This window comes from Pristiophorus japonicus, chromosome 1, assembly GCF_044704955.1.
Source record: "Pristiophorus japonicus isolate sPriJap1 chromosome 1, sPriJap1.hap1, whole genome shotgun sequence".
Taxonomy (NCBI): domain Eukaryota; kingdom Metazoa; phylum Chordata; class Chondrichthyes; family Pristiophoridae; genus Pristiophorus; species Pristiophorus japonicus.
This window is the reverse complement of record NC_091977.1, coordinates 435123985-435148687: the sequence shown is the minus strand read 5'-3', so window position 1 is coordinate 435148687 and position 24703 is coordinate 435123985. Positions and strand designations below refer to the sequence as shown.

At 43.8% G+C, this 24703-nt stretch overlaps 1 protein-coding gene across 5 annotated transcripts in view; it reads left to right on the top strand.

Moving 5' to 3' along the window:
- The window catches only part of efr3a (EFR3 homolog A (S. cerevisiae)), a 328887-nt gene that overhangs the window by 87264 nt on the left and 216920 nt on the right, over positions 1–24703 (top strand). For 4 of the 5 annotated variants that reach the window (XM_070892793.1, XM_070892785.1, XM_070892771.1 and 1 more), the window contains one exon: positions 23285–23422. The exons of the other annotated variant lie outside the window; for it this stretch is intronic. In XM_070892793.1, coding sequence (XP_070748894.1) covers positions 23332–23422 — 91 coding nt within the window. In that variant the 5' untranslated portion in view covers positions 23285–23331. The remainder of the gene's footprint in view (positions 1–23284; positions 23423–24703) is intronic. 5 annotated transcript variants of the gene reach the window in all.

Sequence of the window (24703 nt, the reverse complement as noted above, 5' to 3'; positions counted from 1 at the left end):
TCTGGGACCACCAGGTAATTTCGTAAAAATTCTCCGGTTGGAGGAGTTTGTTCAAAAGAAGCCTGTGACCGGAATTTCAGGGCCATTAGCATTGCTCTGATCCAAAGAGACATTCCGTCTGCAATTTGAACACCAGAAGCATTTTTCCTGTCACAGTTTTAATAGCATAATCACATTCATTTTTAGTTTCTAACGGGGGCCAAAGGCACATCACCATCCCCTCCCCCATTTTTAGACCGAATCGAATTTTTAGCCCTGAGTGACTGAGTACTTGGACAACTATGAACTGCTCAGAAAGCGCCAGCATGGATTTGTAAATGGCAAGTCATGTCTAATGAACCTAGTTGAATTTTCTGAGGAGGTAACTAACATGATAGAGATAAGGTTGTGTCTATGGATGTTATTTATATGGACTTCCAAAAGGCATGTTCCATATGAGACTGTTAACAAATTGGAAACACATGGAATTGGAGGCAACCTATTGACCTCTGTATGGAATTGGGTAAGAGAAGGCAAGTAGGGATAATTGGTATGTACTCAAATTGGCAGGATGTGATTATTGGTGTCTCCTAGGCACATGTACTGGGGTCACCGCTTTTCACCATACAGGTGCAGCATCCCGAATCTGGGACTGAGGCCGTTCCGGATTTTGTGTTTTGCCGGATTTTGGAACGTCTTTCTGATGTCACTAATCCGGAAACGCCCGAGCCCAGGTTAGTGTATTCCTGGATTTCGGAACATCAGAAAGGGGGCGGTGGATGCTCGTCGGGCGATGAGGGCATCGGGCGGGCCCCCCCCCGCCCGCCGTGGAGGTGTTCTAGCGGCCCTCCCCGCCCTCCGTGGAGGTGTTCAGGCGGGGCCCCCCTGCCCGCCGTGGAGGTGTTCGGGCGGCAGCGGCCCTCCCCCCCCCGAAGTGGAGGTGTCCGGGCGGCCCCCCCCCCGCCGCCGAAGTGGCCCGAGGCCGGGCACGGTGCGTCGAGGTCCAAGGTCGGGCAGGAGCGTCACCTCGGTCGGCAGGTTCCGGATTCCAGAACATTTTACGGATTCCAGACGATCCTGCCACCGATCGGTACGGATTCCGGAACTCTGGATTTTGGATGCTACACCTGTATTGATAAATGGCATGGATAAAGGAATAGTGATCAATATATCCAAGTTTGCTGATGACACCAAGTTAGGTGGCACAGTAACGAGTGTAAATGGTTGCAGAAAGTTGCAAAATGACATTGATAGATTAAGTGAGTGGGAAAAATTCTGGCAGATGGGTTTCACTGTGGGGAAGTTTGAGGTCATCTACTTTGGACCCAAGAAAGATAGATCAGAGTCTGTTCTAAATGGCGAGAAGCTAGGAACTGTGAAGGAGCAGAGAGATTTAGGGGTTTAAGTACATAAATCATTAAAAGCTGGTGGACAGGTACAAAAAATAATTTAAAGTGCTATTGAAATATTGCCCTGGAATACAAAGCGACAGAAGTTGTTGGTTATCAGTTCTGATGAAAGGTCATCGACCTGAAACGTTAACTTTGTTTCTCTCTCTGCAGATGCTACCTGAGCTGCTGAGTATTTGTAGCATTTTCTGTTTGTTTTAGTTCTATCAAGCCCTGGTTCGACCCCTTTTCGAGTACTCTGCTCTGCACCTCAGGAAGGATATATTGGCCTTGGAGGGGTGCAGCACAGATTCACCAGAATGATACCTGGGCTAAAAGGATTAAATTATGAGGACAGGTTGCATAGACTAGACTTATAAACCCTCGAGTATTAAGGGGTGATCTAATTGAGGTGTTTAAGATGATCAAATGAGTTGATAGAGAGAAAATATTTCCTGTGGAGGAGGAGAAATCCAGAACTAGGAGGCTTATCCTTAAAATTAGAGCTAGGCCATTCAGGGGTGAATTCAGAAACAACTTCTTCACACATAGGTTAATGGAAATCTAGAAAAATCTCTCCCAAAAAGCTGCTGAGACTAGGTCAATTTAAAATTTAAAAACTGATAGTTTTGTTAGGCAAGTGTATTCAGGGTTATGGAACCAAGGCAGGTAGATGGAGTTGAGATACAGATGAACTGTGATCCAATTGACTGGAGGGACAGGTTTGAGAGGCTGAATGGCACCCTGTGTTCCTAAATCATATGTTGAGGTTTGTCATTGTCTATCAGAGTCTCCATATAGTAAATAATATGGTTGTGGCCCCCCGACCTGTGAGAGAACAGCTCCGCAGGTCGGGCTATAAAAGAGCTGGAGTGGCGTACCACTTCAGCCTCCAGCGCCAGCTGCTAAGTGTGTGACGTTTTTGAGATGGGCGACAGGGTGATGGCGTCAAAACCCCGGTTGCCGTTTTGAAGCGTGGGCAGGAACTTCGGCAGGACCCAGGTACGGAGGAGTGGGAAGATCGGGGCGGATGAGTGGCGTGTGTTTGTGGCGAGATGCGGTGAATGTTTATGGTGGAGGAGTGGCGAGAGATCATGGTGGAGGTGCGACAGATGAAGGTACGGGGCCCAGAAGAGCTGAGGACCCAGGGGCAGCACGGGTCAGCCCATACTGCGATATGTGTGCGTGCTAGGCCCGTGCAGCAGAGCAGGTCTCCAGTCGTCTTGGTTAATCCTTGCCACTAGACCAAGACCTAGCTCTGTCAAGCCAGTGTGGTGGCTGGTGTGCAACGATCACCACATGTTTTAAAAAAAAAAAAAATTCACGCACAGGCATCTTCTATCCCCTCAATTGGAGTTCAGGACTGGAACATTGGGTCCTTCATCGAAACACCTGTGAACTCGTTGAAGCAAGTCATCCTCGTTCGAGGGACCGCCTATGATGTTGGTAGATAATGTTAAAAGTTTGGGCTTTCTTCAAGTGTTTTTACTTTGTACTTGCAACAAAAAGGCAGATTGCACAAGCAAACCTTCAGTGGGCATCGAGTGGGGGATATCGTGCTACGGGATTAACTATTACTCCTTGATTATGGTATTGACTACTGGAGATTACCGAAGACATCCCCTTTGAAAGGGGGGCAAATACTGTTGGACCAATATATAGCGACTAAAACTAGGTCTGATTTAAATGCATATGAGCTGTGAGGCATAGCAAGGTAGAGAGTCCCAATTCATAGAGCAAAAAAAAACAATACTTTAACCCCTTGTGCAAACATTCTCGAGTGTATTTCTTGCACAGCTTGATAATCAGTAGGATTTTTATATACTTAATTTTGTATGAGGGTTATGTTGAATTTGTTCTGCCATAAAGTTCAAATTTCTAATCAGAACTAAAAATGTGAGGGGCATTCCCAATTTTGAAAAGCACAAAAGCCCCTGAAGTCAGACTTGTCAATCATAGTGTACTAAAAGCAATAGTAGGTGATATTGAACATCCTGCTAAGTAGCAGGTGTTCACATCTTATCCAGGTCATCTTATCTGCTAATACTTTGAGCATGTATAATTTAGTTAGCATCTAATTTACAGGACAACAACCTGGCCTAGAGCTTGCAGACAAGTAGTCTCTAATCTCAATTTTGAAATTTGGTAAGGAAATGCAGTTTCCATTTTCTACCTCCTTTTTAAAATACTGCATAAAATGAAGAGAGAAATTATTTTATTTCAAGCTGCAGAATTGCTGAGTGATGGTGGTTTAGCCTGAGTAAACATTCTTCTGACCCCTCTGTTGGTATATAATTTGTATCTTTTATACAGGATTGCGTACCAGTAGGTCAGTAAAACATTTTCAGTCTTATTATAAAACAAAACTCCAAAAAATTCTTGGGAATATCGAGTTGAAGTTTTATACATTTATAGCCAAAGTCTGAATCTTGTCTTCAAATACAGAATCACAGATGTAAAATAACAAATATTGCTCCCATTTAAAAATTATTCTAGACTTGAACTATAATATTTTTACTGGGGAATTAGCTCAAATGATAGAGCGCTTGCTTCGCATGTGGGAGGTAGTGGGATCGATGCCTGCATTCTCTACTTCTCCTTAGAGAACTGGTTGGCAGACAGGAAGCAGAGAGTTGGGATAAACGGGTCCTTTTCAGAATGGCAGGCAGTGACTAGTGGGGTGCTGCAAGGTTCAGTGCTGGGACCCCAGCTATTTACAATATACATGATTTGGATGAAGGAATTGTGTAATATCTCCAAGTTTGCAGATGACACTAAACTGGGTGGCGGTGTGATCTGTGAGGAGGACGCTCAGAGGCTGCAAAGTGACTTGGACTGGTTAGGTGAATGGACAAATGCATGGCGGATGCAGTATAATGTGGATAAATGTGAGGTTATCCACTTTGGGGGCAAAAACACGAAGGCAGAATATTATCTGAATGGCGGCAGATTAGGAAAAGGAGAGGAGCAACGAGACCTGGGTGTCATGGTACATCAGTCATTGAAAGTTGGCATGCAGGCACAGCAGGCGGTGAAGAAGGCAAATGGCATGTTGGCCTTCATAGCAAGGGGATTTGAGTATAGGAGCAGGGAGGTCTTACTGCAGTTGTACAGGGCCTTGGTGAGGCTTCACCTGGAATATTGTGATCAGTTTTGGTCTCCTAATCTGAGGAAGGATGTTCTTGCTATTGAGGGAGTGCAGCGAAGGTTCACCATACTGATTCCCGGGATGGCAAGGCTGACATATGAGGAGAGACTGGATCAACTGGGCCTTTATTCACTGGAGTTTAGAAGGATGAGAGGAGATCTCATAGAAACATATAAAATTCTGACAGGACTGGACAGGTTAGATGCAGGAAGAATGTTCCCGATGTTGGGGAAGTCCAGAACCAGGGGACACAGTCTAACGATAAGGGGTAAGCCATTTAGGACTGAGATGAGGAGAAACTTCTTCACTCAGTTGTTCACCTGTGGAATTCCCTACCACAGAGAGTTGTCGATGCCAGTTCATTGGATATATTCAAGAGGGAGTTGGATATGGCCCTTATGGCTAAAGGGATATGGAGGTGGATGATCAGCCATAATCTTATTGAATGGTGGTGCAGGCTCGAAAGGACGAATGGCCTACTCCTGCACCTATTTTCTATGTTTCTAATAACAAATTGTTCAGTGTCTCGAACTGTGTGTTGACTATTGCGAATTGATTTTGAATTTAGAATGTTGCCAGAAACACTGACTTTTTGGGACTAAATTTAAAATGTCTATTGTAGTGTTGTGTATAAATAAATATAAAATGCTTGCAATCATCTATAAAGATGATGGAATTATAGGATGTAGTCACAGAGTAATTCATGAAAACAAAGCATACCATTTTGTCCTTGTCCAAGATCTTGGTTAGGCCTCAGTTAGTATAGGCATCCAATTTTGGTCGTCTCACATGGTGGAACATAGTGAGGTTTTGAAAAGGGTACAAAGACCACAAGATTGATTCCCAGTTTAAAATGCCGTAGATACCCAGATAGGCTCAACAAACTTGCGTTGAAAACAGTGCCGGGACCTCTGCACATGTGCGCTAGAGTGTGTGTGCATGTGTAGTAGCTCCCCTCCCCCGAGGCTGCGTGGGAGGAGCCGAAGCACACCGGCCCTAGCCCTGGCCGAATGTTCTCCCCGGGCAAAGATCAGGACTTGGGCCTCCCTCCCTCCAGTTCAGCTCCGGCTCCCCCCGCTCCCTCCCGTTCAGCCCTCCCACCCCCCCAACATCGTCGTTGGGGCCCGGCATCTCGCAGGGGGCGGGCCTGGCCCAGCCCATTCAGCCTCCTCCCTCCCGTTCAGCATCTCCCGCCTCCCTCCCTTCTGTTCAGCACCCCCCACTTCCCGTTCAGACCCCCCCTTCCTTCTCTTTTCTCCCCCCCCCCCCCCCCCCCCAACCACTCGCTGTGAGAAAGACCGAGATACAGACAGACAGAGAGAGAGACACTGGGGGGAGGGGGGGGGGGGGCTCCGTCCCAGCACGCTGTTGGAGGGCTCCTGGTGCTGCAGTAGGTGAGTAGAAACTTAATTTTTTATTTGTTGATTTTTGATTGGATTTATCATTTCTTTCACTCATAGTTGTTAACCTGTGGAATTCCCTGCTGCAGAGTGTTGTTGATGCCAGTTCATTGGATATATTCAAGAGGGAGTTAGATATGGCCCTTACGGCTAAGGGAATCAAGGGGTATGGAGAGAAAGCAGAAAAGGGGTACTGAGGGAATGATCAGCCATGATCTTATTGAATGGTGGTGCAGGCTTGAAGGGCCGAATGGCCTACTCCTGCACCTATGTTCTATGTTTCTATGTTTATTATTGATGATGACTATTTATTTGTAAAAGCGAAGTGTTTAATGTTTGTAAACTTCCCCCCCCCCCCCCGCCCCCCAATCTCCCATTCCCTACGCCTGATTTATAAGTGTAGGCAAGGTTTTTCTGAGCGTACAAAAATCTACACTTATTCCATTCTAAGTTAGTTTGGAGAAGATTTTTGCTGCCTACACTTGCAAAACAGGCCTAAGTGGCTGGACACACCCCCTTTTGGAAACAAAATCTGTTCTAAAATGAAACTATTCTAACTCACTAGAACTGGAGCAAATTAAATGCCGAGAATTGCAATTTCTAAGATGCTCCATTCTAAACTAGTTGCTCCAAAAACATAGGAGCAACTCCGGACGAAACTTTAGCCCAATGAAGGGACTAGATTGCATTTATGTCGACCAATTATTTCAACTGAATAAGTTACGGAGGGCCAGGGGTCACGCTTAGAAGTTATGTAAGGGAAAAACTAGGTTGGGTGTTAGGCAGTTCTTCTTTCCCAGAGAATAGTGGAACAGGTTCCTGACTTGCGCAATGACTGCTGATGCGTTGTTTTCCTTCAAGTGAGAGCTGGATTTGTTTTTGGCTAGGGCGGAGATCATCTTGTACAAGAGCTAGGTATCTTGCAATGGAAATCTGGAGCAGCGTGATCTTCTGGGCTAGTTTTGATTGCTTAAGGGCATCGGAGAGGAATATTCTACTTTTTGTTTTGCCCTAATTGGACTAGGTTTTTAATCTAGTTTTTCACCTCTTCTTGGAGATTGCTTGGGTGGGGCATAAGGTACAGTACAGGTACCACAATTGTGCGGGACAGGCTAGATGGACCAGTTGGTCTTGTCCATTATTTTTGTATGTTTATGTATTTGTAATAAGGTGACTGGTGAAGCAATTGAGAACTAAAATGTAATAAGAATATCAAACCTAATTAACTCAATGTTTGTCAAGGATTTGGTGTTCAGACAGTACAGATTAGATGGCAAATGCAGTGGTGTAGCTTAGTAATGGACACCCGGGAGGCAAAGGAAGAAGACCCATTGGTACAATAGTTTTCTAATATGCTACAGTACTGAATTTGGAAGTACAATCTACTCAATTTGATTAAGTTGAATTCAAATTATTCTAATTCTAATTGAACATAACATAAGAAATAGGAGCAGGAGTAGGCCATACGGCCCCTCGAGCCTGCTCCGCCATTCAATAAGATCATGGCTGATCTGATCATGGACTCAGCTCCACTTCCCCGCCCGCTCCCCATAACCCCTTATCCACTTATCGTTTAAGAAACTGTCTCCTGTCTTAAATTTATTCAATGACCCAGCTTCCACAGCTCTCTCAGGCAGCGAATTCCACAGATTCACAACCCTCAGAAGAAATTCCTCCTCATCTCTGTTTTAAGTGGGCGTGCCCTTATTCTAAGATCATGCCCTCTAGTTCTAGTCTCCCCCATCAGTGGAAACATCCTCTCTGCATCCACCTTGTCAAGCCCCCTCATAATCTTATACGTTTTGATAAGATCACTTCTCATTCTTCTGAATTCCAATGAGTAGGGGCCCAACCTACTCAATCTTTCCTCCATAAGTCAACCACCTCATCTCCGGAATCAACCCAGTGAACCTTCTCTGAACTGCCTCCAAAGCAAGTATATCCTTTTGGAAATATGGAAACCAAAACTGCACGCAGTATTCCTGGTGTGGCCTAACCAATACTTTGTATAACTGTAGCAAGACTTCCCTGCTTTTATACTCCATCCCCTTTGCAATAAAGACCAAGATACCATTGGCCTTCCTGATCCCGCTGTACTGCGGCACTTTGCAATCTTTTCCATTTAAATAATAACTTTCTCTTTGATTTTTTTCTTGTACTTTTCCTCAGTGGTACTTCTGGTGCCTTGGTGTGGCAGCCCTCTGGCACCCTAGTGCAGTACATAATTGATTAGAGTTGTAGAGCAGTCTGAAAGAAGTTTTATGATGGGTTTGAGGGCATGGCTAGCCAGAAGTACCACTGACAAAAAGTACAAGAGCATTAAATAAATGGAAAAATTAAGAACATTGTGGCACAGAAATTTAACATTACCCCCTCCACTCTTTGGGCTCAAAATTGGCCCACCCCTTTTTTTCGGCGCACTCACCAGAGATGCGCCGACTTTGTGGGCTGAAAAGGGCGGCGATAAAATGTCCCCTGATTCTGGCCACAATGTTGCCTCTCCTGGGGTTTGGCGTGGCATAGCCAGTCGATTAGGGGGCGGAGCTAGGGTCCTGCGCCTGAAACAGTGCCGGCAGCTCTCCCTATGCGCATTGGAGTGTGCGCGCATGCGCAGAAACTCCTGCCCCCAGCCTCTGTGTGTGTGTGCTGCAGCGTGGGACCGTATGCGTCCTGCCCCTATCTTAGGCCGAGTAGCCTCCTGCACAGGCCGGCCCACTGCCTCCCCGGGCCAAAAGGCCACAACAAGCAGGTGGGAGGGGGACGTTTCGATCGCCGGCGGGGGGGCGGATTCCGAACCGCTGGGTAGGTTCGATCACTGACCCCATGGGGGTAGGGGGTTCCGACCCCTGACCTCTAGAGAAGATCTGATCCCCAGACGTGTCCGATCTCTGACCTTGGGTGCTGTTCTGATCCTGGAGGGTCTGATCCCTGACCCTGGGAGGTAGGGTTGTTTGTAAGGGATGGGCTGATGGTGGGTGAGCTTAGGTGGCTGGGAGAACATAAGAATTATGAGCAGGAGGTACTTCTACTTTTTTATTTGGATATTTTGAAAAAATTATGTCTATTTTGTCTCTTTGCTGCTTTTATTTTTGTAGTTTAAGCTTCCATGAATGTTTCTGTTGTATAGTAAATTAACTTTGCGAAGTTTGTCATATGATTTCCTGTATAGCTGTTTGATCCTATTCACATTCTTTAGTCAAGTCATTACGTTCTGCTGGCCTCCGATGTACCTACCTGCGCTGATTTCTTAACTCTCCAAGGGTTTTCTGTGTGGCCAGAAGTGGCCACATACGCTGGCCTAAGTTAGTTTGGTGTAACTATTGGTTGTCCAAAATGGCCAAAATGGGGGCAGGTGGTTGGTAACTTCCCCCTTTTGAAAAAAAATAAACTAAAACTAAAAAAAAAATCCTAACTAACTCACTTACACTGGCACAAATTGAATGTGCAAAATGGGGATTTTTAAGATACTCCAGAAAAATCAAGTTGCTCCAAAAAAAGGAGCAACTCCTGGCCAATTTTGAGCCCTCTGTGCCTATCTAGAAATTAGAAGAGAATCACGGCTGATTAGCAGCAGCATTTTTCCAACTATAGGAAGAGGATACCTACTTGAGCTCGTCCTAATACTGAATTGTCTGTGAGCTGGTTCAAGCACGGTGGGACAGCTATCCTTCCTGGACTATTTCACCTAATCTTACTGAATAAATGAATGAATTTGCTGAAGAAATTGGAACCGACCCTGTTTCTGCATGATGTAAGAACATAAGAAATATGAGCAGCAGTAGGCCATACAGCCCCTCGAGCCTGCTCTGCCATTCAATAAGATCAAGGCTGATCTGATCTGGACCTCCACTCCACTTTCCTGCCTGTTCCCCATAACCCTACTGGTGGGAGAATGTAATTACAGACTGAGAAGTTTACATGGGTATTATGCATGTGGACATAGTATCATAATTCCAAAAGTTGTTGGGAAGTATGAAGATTTTTAATGTTACTGGTTGGTCTTCTGTGGTGATGTTTATGTAAATCCAGGTTAAATGTAGTATTCATGTCAAAGATGGTTATAAGTACAAGGTGGAAGGCAAGGAGGCAGATTGAGGGGCAGATGGGAAATGTGTTCATGCGGTGGGAGAAACCTGCTCAGTGAGGGTGGGGGGGGGAAATGAGCTCAGCAAGAAGAGGTAAAGAGGCCGATGTGCTCCAGATACAACTGTACTGCTGTGAGAAGTCATGCTTCTTGGCCATTGGGGAAAAACTGAGCTTCTGTGCTGTCTGGAGAAATATAGTTTTAACGCAAGACTTAAAGTACAGTTGATGGGACATTGGATTCAGGTGGCTGTGACATTAAAGAAGAGGGAGGAGAGAACATTGCTTTGAATCCTGCTAAACCACATTTTCTAGCATGTGAATGCAACAGAGTTAATATTTGTACCACCAAACACAACATTTATGATCCAGCCAATGGGATTTTTATGCTAACAAGAAATATTAGGTGTAAAAAGTGATTGCTGTGTGAGATGCTGGCGTGCCATTTTTGTTAAATATTCTGAATGCAATCCACATGATCTATTCATCACAGGAGGAGTTGAAAGCAGAGTTCACCGCCAACTGCTTTGGCATTGTGAAATCATCCCAGTGGGAGGAAGCAGCTCCATCTGACAGTTGAGAATGCAGTAAACATACTGATTGCTAACTCTGAAGCAGTGATCCTCTAAGCGCATGTTGTCTCTTCCAGAAAATGTGATTTTTGAATCCATTGTTGGTGTTGATAAGGAAGTTTTCATGTCTGGATTGCTGATAATAGAGTTTGTTGATGCTGAATAGGACGATGGTGCAGTTACCCAATGAGCAGACGAAGGTATATGAACCAGCTCACACAACTGGTTTGGTGTCCAGTTATGTGTGATTGTTGAGCAAGTGGCTGACAATTAAGTCAGATGTCCCTATGGAATTTTTCTTTTCACGGACAAATCTGCTGTTGGGAAGAAACAAAGCACAATTAGGGTAGCTTGTGACTGAACTGAGTTTTATTTAATGGCATTTTAAATGTTGCATTAAAACTGCTTAATTTAAACTATTGAAAAATGCAGTATTTTTCAAGCAAATGTCTACTTTAAATTAACAAGAGTAGACTGTATGTGGTGAGAATGGAATAAAGGCCATAGTAGCAGTTTGATATAGACCAGCAGGTCAAAACAAAAAAAGAAACGGATTACTCTGAAGCGATAAGGAGCTTGTGTGCAAAGTTGATAATGGGGATTTTAACAGCTTAACATCTGGAATCAGACTCGTTAACAACAAGTGACCCAGATAGGATGCTGTGAACAAATAAAGTTGCATTTGTGTGACATCAAACATCATGGCCCACATTTTGCGGTCCGAGGCTTCCCACAGGCGGATGTCTCCAACCTGCAAACAATCTACGAATTTCCTTGGTAGTCCAAGAGATTCGGCGACTTGCATAGGCCTGCGTAGAGGCCCATGCATCCCAGGGGTGCATACGGTTCGCAAGCGCCCCTGGGATCATGTGGGCTTGCCCAACCAATAAAAGAAGGGAATCTTCATTCATACTTTTAGGGAATTCCATGGAACTGCCTATAACCTATAAGTATGAATGGAGATCACTTAAAAAATACATGAACACATGAAATCAAAAAAAAAACGTACTTTAAAATTAATTAAAATGCCATTTAATTAAATATTTTAAACAAAAATTTAAGTTGTAGTGTAAGAATTTCAAGGGCATTCGCTGGGCAGAAGTTGGTCAAATAGCTCGACTCTCTGCCTATGGAGGCCCTTTCCTTCCGGATGCGTGCGATCTGTCAAGAGGATTCTTGAGTGATCGCAAGTTCCGGGTTTTGGCGCATGTGCAGTGCATGCCTAAACCCGGAACTTGCGGGGGCCCTCTGGGTATGCGCCCGTAGGGACTGCAAATTCAGCCCCAATGTGATAAAATTTGACATGATATAGGATAAACTAATACCCCCAGGTATACAAATTTAAAAGAGTAACTTTAGAGAAATGAGGAAACAGCTTAAACAAATTGACGGGGGATAAGAAAACCTTGTGGGGAAAATTAAATATTTTTAAAGGCAGATATATTGAGGACTGTAATCCCTTCAACTGGATTAACAAAACAATGCAAAAGTGAAATAAAAAGAAAAAAGTGAGCTTTGGTCAATATTTATCCCTCGACCAAAAACAGATTAATTGGTAATTTTATCTTTGCTTGTGGGACCTTGCTGCAAGTAAATTTCCTGTGTAACAGTGATTACACTTTAAAAGTAATTCATAAGTTATTATTATTAAAAATAAGTAATAATAGTGCCTTTAATGTAGTAAAACGTCCCAAGGCGCTTCAAAATTGTGAAGCATTTTAGGATATGAAAGGTGCTAGAAAACCAACACACACTTGTATAGCACCAGTGGTGGTAGAAGGGTAGGCATGAACAGAGTGAAGAGTGAAGAGTGAAGAGTGAAGAGTGAAGAGTGAAGAGTGAAGAGTGAAGAGTGAAGAGTGAAGAGTGAAGAGTGAAGAGTGAAGAGTGAAGAGTGAAGAGTGGCAGAGATTGAAAGATGATAAACTTTGGTATTGGTGGATGGGGAGCTAGTGCAAGTCAGTGAGGACTGGGATGATGGGTCAGCAGGGAATATATGTGGGACTGGATATGTTTCAGACAAGTTGGAGTTTGGAAGCCAGCAATGAGCATTTTGGTGTAAGTGAATCTGGAGGTGGCAAAAGCATAAGGATTAATCCATATAAATAGCAATTGGGATTGAGGCAAGGGAAGAGGTGGGCAATGTTGCGGATGTGGAAGTAAGCAGGCTCTTTGGATAGGATATAGGGTTTGAAGCAAAACTCGAGTCAGACAGAAAAATGAGGTTGCACACTGGATCGTGAGACCACAGTTGGGGCGGAAGATAGAATAAGCAACAATGAAGTGATGTTTGTGGTGGGGGCCGATGATTGCTTCAGTCTTCCCAGTGCTGAGCTCGTTTCATTCAAGATTGAATGTTGTCAGTCTGACAGTACACAACCAATCAAGGGATCAAGAGAGATGGTGGAGCTAAAACTGACTTTTGTCTGTATACATGTAGAAACTGACCCCATGTCTGCTGCTGATGCAGTCCAATGGGGGAGAGTTGTTGGAGGAGAATCAGCCATGTCGAATGCTGTGGTGTGGAGAGGTTTGAGGGATAAGGCACCACTGTTTTTCAATTCTTTAACTATGTAGATTCGTATGATAATTGAAGGGGGGAATAAAACTTTGCTGGACAAAATTAGTAGATTGTTCTGTGTTCACTTGTGGTTTGTTTTATGTTCATAGTTTAATTTAGTGGAATTTCAAATCGGTGGTAAATTATGAAAATGAATAAAGGTGCCACTGGAGCCAGAAAATGGCACCTGAGTAGCTGAAGAGCTCACATGTCTCAGCACTGGCCAATGAAGTGTTTTTTGTTGGAAACAGGACATTTTCTACAGCAAATTAACTGGATTCCAGTGCAGTTAGGAAGTATTTTTCTCCAGTGGAAATGCAGCATTGTTGTTAATTGTTCAATAGCTGCTCTTATTTCAAAGCTTTTGGTAAACTAGGATTAGGCCCAAAGAAATTTTGTGTTTAATGGATGGGGATACCATTTACTATAATTATTTTTATGCTGAGTAATATGATTATTTGAGATATTGTAGGTGGAATCCGGGAGAATGTTGCTGTACCCAAAGATGGGCAATATTGGCACTGAAATCATTTTTTAATAAATTCATCAAAAGAAACACGAGTGTGACATTGATTTTTTTTTGAGGGGGCTGGTGGAACAGCACCTGGACTTAATTACAGCCCTTCTGGAAAACCGATGGATGTTCTACACAATAAAGGATGTTACTAGGCTTTGTAATGAAGCTATGTATTAAGTGCCTAAGTGTTGCAAACTGGAGCATTCCCTGCTGTGTGTTTGATTTTTTTTGAAATGTTAATTTGTTCAGAAATGTTAATTAGTTCAGTCTATTTAAACTGGATGAAGGTCACTGGTAAAGAAATTAACTGCATTTATATGTCCTGTTTTTCTTTCCATGCAAGTACAGAGCTGGTGCAGTTTATTTTAGTGCTATTGCACTAAACCACTTGCAGGTTGTTTCACAGCACTCGTATCATTTTTCATAAGCTGAGGATTTTGTTTTAAAGTGCAGTTTTCGCAACGTGCATGCTGCTCATCAAAGGAAGGTGTTTGCAATCCCATTTATGGGTTTTCCTCACACATACATTCTACTCAGTACTGTCATTGAGCTGACCTTGCTGCCTACACAGAATTATCAGATGACCATTCTTTCTAATTGTCGAATGAACAAACAGAAATCCTTCTCCTCTAATTGAAGTATGTTACTCACATTTGACAATCGTAGGGATTGTAACAGCCTGCTTCCAAATTGGTGTAAATTTACATTCAGTCAGTATTTCCAGGAACAAAAGTAATCTGGAATACTTTTTAAAAAAAAAACTTATCTTAATTGTTACTAGCAGCAATTTTATGTTGCAACAGTAACCATGCCAAATGCTTTCGCTGTAAAAGTTCTCTCCACTGGTAAAGCACAACATTATGGGCCCAAGTTTCTGCCCTCTGAAACGGCGCATCTCCATAAGGTGTGCTGACTTTCTGGAATAAAAAGGGTGCCGAAAATTTACCTTGTGATTCTCTGGTCTCCTCAGGATGTCTTTGTGCTCGGTGTGGCGCAGCACAAGGGGTCGGGGGCGGAGCCAGGTCCCGGCGCTGAAAACAGTGCCGAGACCTCTGCACATGCGCGCTAGAGTGTGCGTGCTTGTGCAGTAGCTCCTCGCCCCCGAGGCTGCGTTGGAGGGGCCCGACCCTAGCCCTGGCCGAATGGGCTCTCCGGGCGAAGATCGGACTGGACCTCCCTCCCGTTCAGCCTCCCCCCCCCCCCCCCCCCTTCTCTTCCCCCTCCCCCCAATCACTGTTGTCGGTGGGGCCCGCCCATCCAGCATCTCGCTGGGGGCGGGCCCCGCCTGAAGTGTCGGCGGCCTGGCCTGTTCAGCCATCTTTTTCCCCCCCCCCCCCCTTCTTCCCCCCCTCTTTTTTCTCTCTCTCTCTCTCTCTCTCTCTCTCTCTCTCTCTCTCTCTCTCTCTCTCTCTCTCTCTCTCTCCCTCTCCACCCCCCCCCCCCCACCCCGGTCGGTGACTGAGCCTGCCTGCTGGGGGTGGGCCCCGCCCGGACTGGCGGCGGCCTGGCCCTTCAGTCTTCTCTCGCTCTCTCTTTGTAAACTCCCCCCTCCTCCTCCCCCATCTCTTGTTCCCTATGCCTGAGTTATAAGTGTAGGCAAGGTTTTTCTGAGCGTACAAAAATCTACAGTTTTCGCTGCCTAAACATGCAAAACAGGTATAAGTGGCTGGACATGCCCCCTTTTGAAAAAAAATCTGTTCTAAAATGGAACAATTCGAACTCACTAGAACTGGAGCAAACTAAATGCCAAGAATTGCAATTTCTAAGATGCTCCATTCTAAACTAGTTGCTCCCCAAAAATAGGAGCAACTCAGGCCAAAACATGAGCCTATAAGGAAGAGATATTTTGCATAGTGCCATTTACTTTGAGCTTCAAATGAGTGCTTTGCCACGCACTTGAAGTGCTGATTTGAGAAAATATGTATTTGTTTTTAAATAGTTGAGCACAAAGTTAGACATCGATACATGCTTATTCTGAGATTCATTGTTTTTTTTTTTGCTAACTAAAGTGTGTTTGTCCTACCAAATCTTGACTCTGAGCTGCCAAAGAAGCTGTGGCAACTTGCTGCAGTGGTACACACTGCAGCCACATTGCGCCGTTGGTGGAGGAAGTGAAGCTTAAGGTGGTGGATGGGGTACCAATCAAGCGGGCTACTTTGTCTAGAATGGTGTCGAGCTTCTTGATCGTTGTTGGAGCTGCACTCATCCAGGCAACTGAATAGTATTCTATCTTTGTTACTAGAAGCAATTTTATATTGTAACATTAGCAATGCCAAATGCTTTAGTTGTAAAAGTTCTCTCCACTGGTAATGAGGGTAATCTTTGTGTGTAGGTAGAAGATGTTGGCATGGTTCTTAATGAATAATTTGCATCTGTTTTCACAAAAGAAAGGGGCAATGCAGATACTGCTATCGAGAAGGAGTGTGAAATTCTGGATGAAGAGAGAAGGTATTAAGGGGTTTAGCAGCTTTGAAAGTAGATAAGGCTGTTGAGTGAAGTAAAAGAGGAAATAGCAGAGACCTTGACCATCATTTTCCAGTCCTCTTTGGATTTGGGCATGGTACTGGAGGACTGCTAATGTGGTACCATTGTTTAAGAAGGGAGAAAGGGATAGGCCGAGTAATTACAGGCCTGTCCGCCTAACTTCAGTCGTGGGAAATTATTTGAAAAAATCTTGAAAGACAGGATAAATCTACATTTGGAAAGGCAAGGATTAATTAGGGACAGTCAGCACGGATTTATTGAGAAGATTATGTTTGACTAACCTGATTACATTTTGTGAGGAGGTAACCAAGAGGGTCGATGAGGGTAGTGCGTACGCTGTAGTATATATGGACTTTAGCAAAGCTTTTGATAAGGTTCCACATGATAGACTGGTCATGAAGGTTAAACCCCATGGGATCCAGGGCAAAGTGGCAAGTTGGATCCAAAATTGGCTTAGAGGTAGGAATAGTTGATGCATATTTGTGACTGGAAGGATGTTTCCAGTGGGGTTCCGCCAGGGCTCAATACTGGGTCCCTTGCTTTTTGTGGTATACATCAATGATCTAGATTTGAATATAGGGAGTATGATTAAGAAGTTTGCAGATGACACTAAAATTGGCTATGTGGTTGATAATGAAAAGGAAAGTCATGGACTGCAGGAGGATATCAATATACTGGTCAGGTGGGCAGAGCAGTGGCAAATGGAATTTAATTCAGAGAAGTGTGAGGTAATGCACTTTGGGGGGGCTAATAAGAAAAGGGTATACACATTAAGCGGTAGTGTAGATGAACAAAGGGACCTTGGAGTGCTTGTCCACAGATCCCTGAAAGTAGCAGGCCAGGTGGACAAGGTGATTAAGGAGGCATACGGGATGCTTGCCTGTATTGGCCGAGGCATAGAATACAAGAGCAGGGAGGTTATGCTTAAATTGTATAATACTCTGGTTAGGCCAGAGTACTGCGTGCAGTTCTGGTCGCCATAATATAGGAAAGATGTAATTGCACTAGAGGTTGCAGAGGAGATTTACGAGGATGCTGCCTGGAATGGAGAATCTTAGCTATGAGGACAGATTCTATAGGCTGGGTTTGTTCTCATTGGATCAGAAGAGGCTGAGAGGAGACCTCATTGAGGTGTACAACATTTTGAGGGACTTGGATATCGTGGATAGCAAGGGCCTATTTCTTTGGTGAAGGGGTTAATTACAAGGGAGCATAGTTTTAAGGTGGTCTAGAGTATTGTGCCGCAGAGCTTGAACCTGCAGCTTTCTAACTGAGATGAGGATGCTGCCAACTGAGTCAAGCTGGCAGTGTGGGCCCTCCCCATCAGTGCACATGCACAGTTGTCCCGATTCCCCCCACACCCCTAGTCCCCCCTACACCACCCAGTCCCGGTGGAAGGTTCAGAGGGGATTTGTGGAGAGGCTTCTTCACGCAGAGGGTTGGAGGGGTCTGGAACTCTGCCTGGAAGGTGGTAGATGCAGACACCCTCACCACATTTAAAAGGTGCTTGGATCAGCACTTGAAGTGCCGTAACCTGCAGGGTTACAGACCTGGAGCTGGTAATTAGAATAGATAACCTCTTGTTGGCTGGCGCAAATACGATGGTAAGTACTGCAGCGAATTGAATACGGCAAGGATGGTGGTCTGGACTAGTTTCGATTGTCTGGATGGGTCGGAGAGGAATTTTCCCAGATTTTTTTTTCCCGAATTAGCCTGAGCTTTTATCTGGTTTTTGCCCCTCTCAGGAGAACACATGGCTCCGGTTGGGGTGGAGTGTAGAATGTTTCAGTGGAAAGGGTGTCGCAGTTGTGTGGAGCGGACTGGTTGGGCTGGATGCTCTTTACCTTTCCGCAATTGTTCATTGTACATAGGTTTATATATAACCTTCAGAGCTGCTGACCGAGGGCTGTGTGGCTCTTTGTTGGCCGACGCAGACATGATGGGTTGAAATGGCCTCCTTCTGCGCTGTAGATTTCTACGTTTCTATCATACTCCTGACTTATGCCTTGTACGTGGTGGAAAGGTTTTGGGGAGTCAAAAAGTGAGTCGATTCAATTGAATTTGGTGAAAATATAATCAACTTTTTCTGAGACTGTCATAATAGCTTGAGCTTGCAACATCAAAAAATCAGTCCGTGGCCTTTTAGGAGATCTCCCAAATGTTAGAAGAACAAGATGATCCAAGAATATTTTGCCGCACTACTAATTGTTATGAGATTGATTTAGAATACTCAATCACTCCCTCACCTCCACCGTTTTATGCCCTTGTCCCTGGTAACACCCTTACTCTCCCCACTTGGTCGTTTCTAGAAACATAGAAAATAGGTGCAGGAGTAGGCCATTCGGCCCTTCGAGCCTGCACCACCATTCAATAAGATCATGGCTGATCATTCCCTCAGTACCCCTTTCCTGCTTTATCTCCATAGCCCTTGATCCCCTTAGCCGTAAGGGCCATATCTAACTCCTTCTTGAATATATCCAATGAACTGGCATCAACAACTCTGCAGTAGGGAATTCCACAGGTTAACAACTCTGAGTGAAGAGGTTTCTCCTCATCTCAGTTCTAAATGGCCCACCCCTTATCCTAAGACTGTCCCCTGGTTCTAGACTTCCCCAACATCGGGAACAATCTACTCGCATCTAATCTAACCTGTCCTGTTCCGTCAGAATCTTGTATGTTTCTATGAGATCCCCTCTCATCCTTCTAAACTCCAATTAAAGGCCCAGTTGATCCAGTCTCTCCTCATGTCAGTCTTGCCATCCCGGGAATCAGTCTGGTGAACCTTCGCTGCACTCCCTCAATAGCAAGAACGTCCTTCCTCAGATTAGGAGACCAAAACTGAACACAATATTCCAGGTGAGGCCTCACCAAGGCCCTGTACAACTGCAGTAAGACCTCCCTGCTCCTACACTCAAATCCCCTAGCTATGAAGGCCAACATACCATTTGCCTTCTTCACCGCCTGCTGTACCTGCATGCCAACTTTCAATGACTGATGAACCATGACACCCAGGTCTCGTTGCACCTCCCCTGTTTCCTAATCTGCCACCATTCAGATAATCTGTCTTCGCATTTTCGCCCCCAAAGTGGATAACCTCACATTTATCCACACTCTACTGCATTTGCCCACTCACCTAACCTGTCCAAGTCACCCTGCAGCCTCTTAACGTCCCCCTCACAGCTCACACCGCCACCCAGTTTAGTGTCATCTGCAAACTTGGAGATATTATACTCAACTCCTTCATCCAAATCATTGATGTACATTGTAAAGAACTGGGGTCCCAGCACTGAGCCCTGCGGCACTCCACTAGTCACTGCCTGTCATTCTGAAAAGGACCCGTTTATCCCGACTCTCTGCTTCCTGTCTGCCAACCAGTTCTCTATCCAGGTCAGTATATTACCCTCAATACCATGTGCTTTGATTTTGCACACCAATCTCTTGTGTGGGACCTTGTCAAAAGCCTTTTGAAAGTCCAAACACACCACATCCACTGGTTCTCCCTTGTCCACTCTACTAGTTACATCCTCAGAAAATTCCAGAAGATTTGTCAAGCATGATTTCCCTTTCATAAATCCATACTGACTTGGACCGATCCTGTCACTGCTTTCCAAATGCACTGTTATTTCATAATAATTGATTCCAACATTTTTCCCACTACTGATGTCAGGCTAACTGGTCTATAATTACCCGCTTTCTCTCTTCCTCCCTTTTTAAAAATTGGTGTTACATTAGCTACCCTCCAGTCCATAGTAACTGATCCAGAGTCGATAGACTGTTGGAAAATGATCACCAATGCATCCACTATTTCTAGGGCCACTTCCTTAAGTACTCTGGGATGCAGACTATCAGGCCCCGGGGATTTATCGGCCTTCAATCCCATCAATTTCCCTAACACAATTTCCCGCCTAATAAGGATATCCTTCAGTTCCTCCTCTTCACTAGACCCTCGATCCCTTAGTACTTCCGGAAGGTTATTTGTGTCTTCCTTCGTGAAGACAGAACCGAAGTATTTGTTCAATTGGTCTGCCATTTCTTTGTTCCCCATTATAAATTCACCTGACTCCGACTGCAAGGGACCTTGCGTTTGTCTTCACTAATCTTTTTCTCTTCACATATCTATAGAAGCTTTTGCAGTCAGTTTTTCTGTTCCCGGCAAGCTTCTTCTCCTCCTCTATTTTCCCCCTCTTAATTAAACCCTTTGTCCTCCTGCTGAGTTCTAAATTTCTCCCAGTCCTCAGGTTTGCTGCTTTTTCTGGCCAATTTATATGCCTCTTCCTTGGATTTAACACTATCCCTAATTTCCCTTGTTAGCCACGGTTGAGCCGCCTTTCCCGTTTTATTTTTACTCCAGTCAGGGATGTACAATTGTTGAAGTTCATCCATGTGATCTTTAAATGTTTGCCATTGCCTATCCACCGTCAACCCTTTAAGAATCATTTGCCAGTCTATTCTAGCTAATTCACGCCTCAACCATCGAAGTTACCTTTCCTTAAGTTCAGGACCGTAGCTTCTGAATTAACTGTGCCACTCTCCATCTTAATAAAGAATTCTACCATGTTATGGTCACTCTTCCCCAAGAGGTCTCGCACAACAAGATTGCTAATTAGTCCTTTCTCTCTGCTATGGGGCCCATCTTTTCACCTTCAAGTCCAAGGATGCAGACCTGAATGTTTTAGCCATCCATCATCAGATATAGCTTGACCACATCTAGCACTGTTGGGCCTTGCTCTCTGTCAAAATTACTCACTACTCCAGGGTCATCCTGGAATGCAAAGATAAGTCCTGAAGTTTTTTTTCTCCACGACAAACCTGCTTAATAAACCCCTCTCCGCCCTCCCCTCCAAAAGAAGAGTGACAAGCTCATCGACCTCCTGTCAATAAGACTAAGCCCATCTGTTCAGCTGCCTCTGCCACAATCCCCTTTCCTTTACCCACCAAACCAAGGTTCCTCCAACACTCTCAATCCACTTAACTGCTAACCACACAAATTCCCTTCGTGTGTATATGTAGCTGTGTGTAAAATGAAAGAGCTTACATTTATATGGCACCTTTTATGACTGAAGGACATCCCGAAGTGCTTTACAGTGAATTAAGTACTATATACTGGTTTATGGTTTATATAAGCATGTTTGATAACAGCTTTCTGGATTATCAGTCTGTCCAGTGAACTGATGGTAAGTCATTTCATGCAAATTAAAATATATAATAAAACTAGTGTTAAATGTTACTTGAGAATAAAGTGACTGAGGGTGTTCTAATTATGTGTGAAATTGAGAGCATTAGGTTTGGTTTCTTTTGACTAACCTGAGCATGACTGGAATTGATCGACTGAAATACACAAGATGCAAGTTATTTTACTGGTAGCTTACAGAACATGTTTTGTTTGTTGTGGCATGCACAGTGTTCCCAAGGTATATTCTACTTTATATAATGTATACAACAATCTTCTGCATAATGGTGTCAATTGACTTAATATTATTTGTTTTTGCTAACTTTTTTGCTTCCTAATTTCTGTTACTTTGAGAGAAGGATTAAAGAAAGAAAGAGAATGATATACAAGTCTTTTGGACGTCCCAAAGCACTTCACAGTTAATGATTCTTCTGATTGGGTGAAATAGCAGAGAAAGAAAAAACTTGCAAGTTTTTTAACGCGTTTCATGACCTGGACGTCTCAAAACGCTTCACAGCCAATGAAGTATATTTGAACTGGAGTAAACTTAATCTAGGAAGCGCGGCAGCCAATTTACACGCAAGTTCCCTCAAGCGCGGTGGCCAATTTACACACAACAAGGTCCCACAAACAGTATTGAGTTAATGACCAGCTAATCTGTTTGTGATGTTGGTTGGGGGATAAATGTTGGCCAGGACACTGGGAGACAGCCCTGCTCTTCTTTGGAATAGTGCCATATGATTTTTTACATTTACAGAGAGGACAGGCAGAGCCTCGGTTTAACGTCGTCTCCACCTCCAACAGTGCAGCACTCCCTCAGTAATGCACTGAAGTGGCAGCCTAGATTTATGTGCTCAAGTCTCTGCAGTGGACCTTTAACCCGTGATCTAATAACCCCTGAGGAAAAGTGCTACCAATGAGCTAAGGTGGACACCTATGACACCAGAGTACAGACCTCTGTCATAAAACGTTCCTGATGCGAAGTTGCAGAACTTCAAGATACAAATATACAGTATTGGAAGTCAAAGTGTACTGAAAGCCCACAGTGTCGTAAATGCTCCTTCATCTGCTTTCTCAACTGTACACTTTAACGCAGGGGGCAGGGAGTAGAACACCAGCACTAGTGAATCTTTGGTCTACCAAATGGAGCTCGCTCTTTTATTTGAGAATAAATAGTCCTAATTATGATTGGTGAGCTTTAGGGATATGACATTTCTGGAGCTGCATATAAACCACCTACTTTTTAAGACCTTGATTTGGATGAACTTTATGCAGACTCAAGTTGCCCTTATTAGTGTTCACCATTGTTAGCCTGCAGTTCTGAGATTGTACCTTGTAAGCTTGACAAAAGTTGCTATAAACCTGCAGTATCATGCTATGTTGCTCATTTTCTTTAAAGCATGTTGCTGTTTCCTACAGTTCAATATCCTCACTGAGGATATGTGTGTTTTTCTAGTTTAATCCTTCAAATTCTATTTGCAACAAAGGAGAATGTTTCCATGTGTTGCATGTTTTACAGCAATTGTGAAATGTAGAGTTGTTTACTATGGATAACATTTCAGGATAACAACATTGCTGGTACTTGACCTCAAAGGTGGCTGAGGCTACAAGAATTGTATAAATGGCCAACTCAAAATCTGTTAAATTGAAAAGCGAAACTCCAGCATTTGGTGAACAGGTAATTAAATGCCTCTAATGCATGTTCTGAGTTGGGGAAACATTTTTTCAATTAAAATTTCAGTTTGCGTAATTCCAGACTGACATGACCAGTATCTCTGGTTCTGAAAGTGGAGCATTTTAACAAAGGATAAATCACCATTGTATTTTGAGGTCTTGTATCCCAGTTTTGACATCCTGTTTGTACAGCCAGTGGCCATACTTGTTGCTGATTAGAAAGTTATTTCTCTGATATAAACTCATCTAGTGTTACTGTAAACAGAGTCCAAAGATCATCTGTCTGACTATGGGTATACAATTCTGTAGGTGCAGTGAAATCTAAGTCTTAAGTCTGAAGCTACAGAGTGTACAGGATGCGAAGGTATATTCAGGTACCAAGAGCTGAACCTGAACAAGTCTACAGGTTTAACACTGGGTGGGAACCAAGACCCTTGCTGTCCTGTGGTAAGTTAGAATAATGTACATTATATTTATACTGCACTTTAATTTATTATATAAATCTAGACTATGTTTCTGTAGGAGACGTAATAAGTTTGATATCTGAAAATTGAGGATACTAACATTCAAGTCAATTCATAGCATTTTTTTTATAGGGTTTCTTGTGAAACAGAATAATGCAAGTCTTTTGTATACAAATCTTCAAACTTTTGGACGAAAATGTTTACAATGTACTATAAAACATGGTGTAGACTTTCAGCAGCGGTGCGTTGATATCCTGCGTAACTTTGGAAACGACAGAGAAACGGCGTACACTTAAGTTTCCCAAGGATTCTGCCAATCTTCCACTGAAGTTACAACAGATGATCGGAGAATCCTGTGGAAATTCCAGGCGGATATAAGTTGTAGTACATATTGTATGTTGAATTCCTAAAACCCACCTATTGATTATTTAAAGCACAGAAACGGGCCATTTGGCCATGCCAGTGTCTACCCTATCAAACCCTTTCATAATCTTAAAGACCTCGAATAGGTCACCCCTTATTTTTTTTTAACTAGAGAAGAGAAACCTAGGCTATTCAATCCCTCCTAACTGACAAAACCTCTCTGTTCTGGTTTCATTCTAGTAAATCTTTTTTGCACCTACTCCAGTGCCCCTATATCCTATTATTAATATTGAGACCAGAACTGTTCACAGTACTACCAAGTGTGGTCAAACCATGGTTCTATGCAAGTTTAACACAACTTTCTGCTTTTCAATTCTATCATTCTAGAAATGAAGCCAAGTGCTTTGTTTGCCTTTTTTTATGGCCTGATGATTTGTGTACCTGTACCCCCAGATCCTTCTGGTCCTCCACCCCATTTAGGCACTTTTTTCCAAAAGATTATGTGGCTTCCTTATTCTTCTACCAAAATGTACCACCTCACATAGAAACATAGAAATTTATAGCGCAGAAGGAGGCCATTTCGGCCCATCGTGCTTGCGCCGGCCGACAAAGAGCCACATGGCCCTCGGTCATATAAACTAATGAATAATAGCAGACAGGTAAAGGGCATCTGGCCCAACCAGTCCACCCCACACAACTGCAATACCCCATGTATCGCAACACTTTACACTCCACCCCACCCGGAGCCGGGTGATCTCCTGGGTGAGGCAAAAAAACAGATAAAAACCCAGGCAGATAGGAGAAAAAAAATCTGGGAAAATTACTCTCCGACCCATCGTATCTGCGCCAGCCAACAAGAGGTTAATCCAGTCTAATCCCACTTACTAGCTCTAGGTCCGTA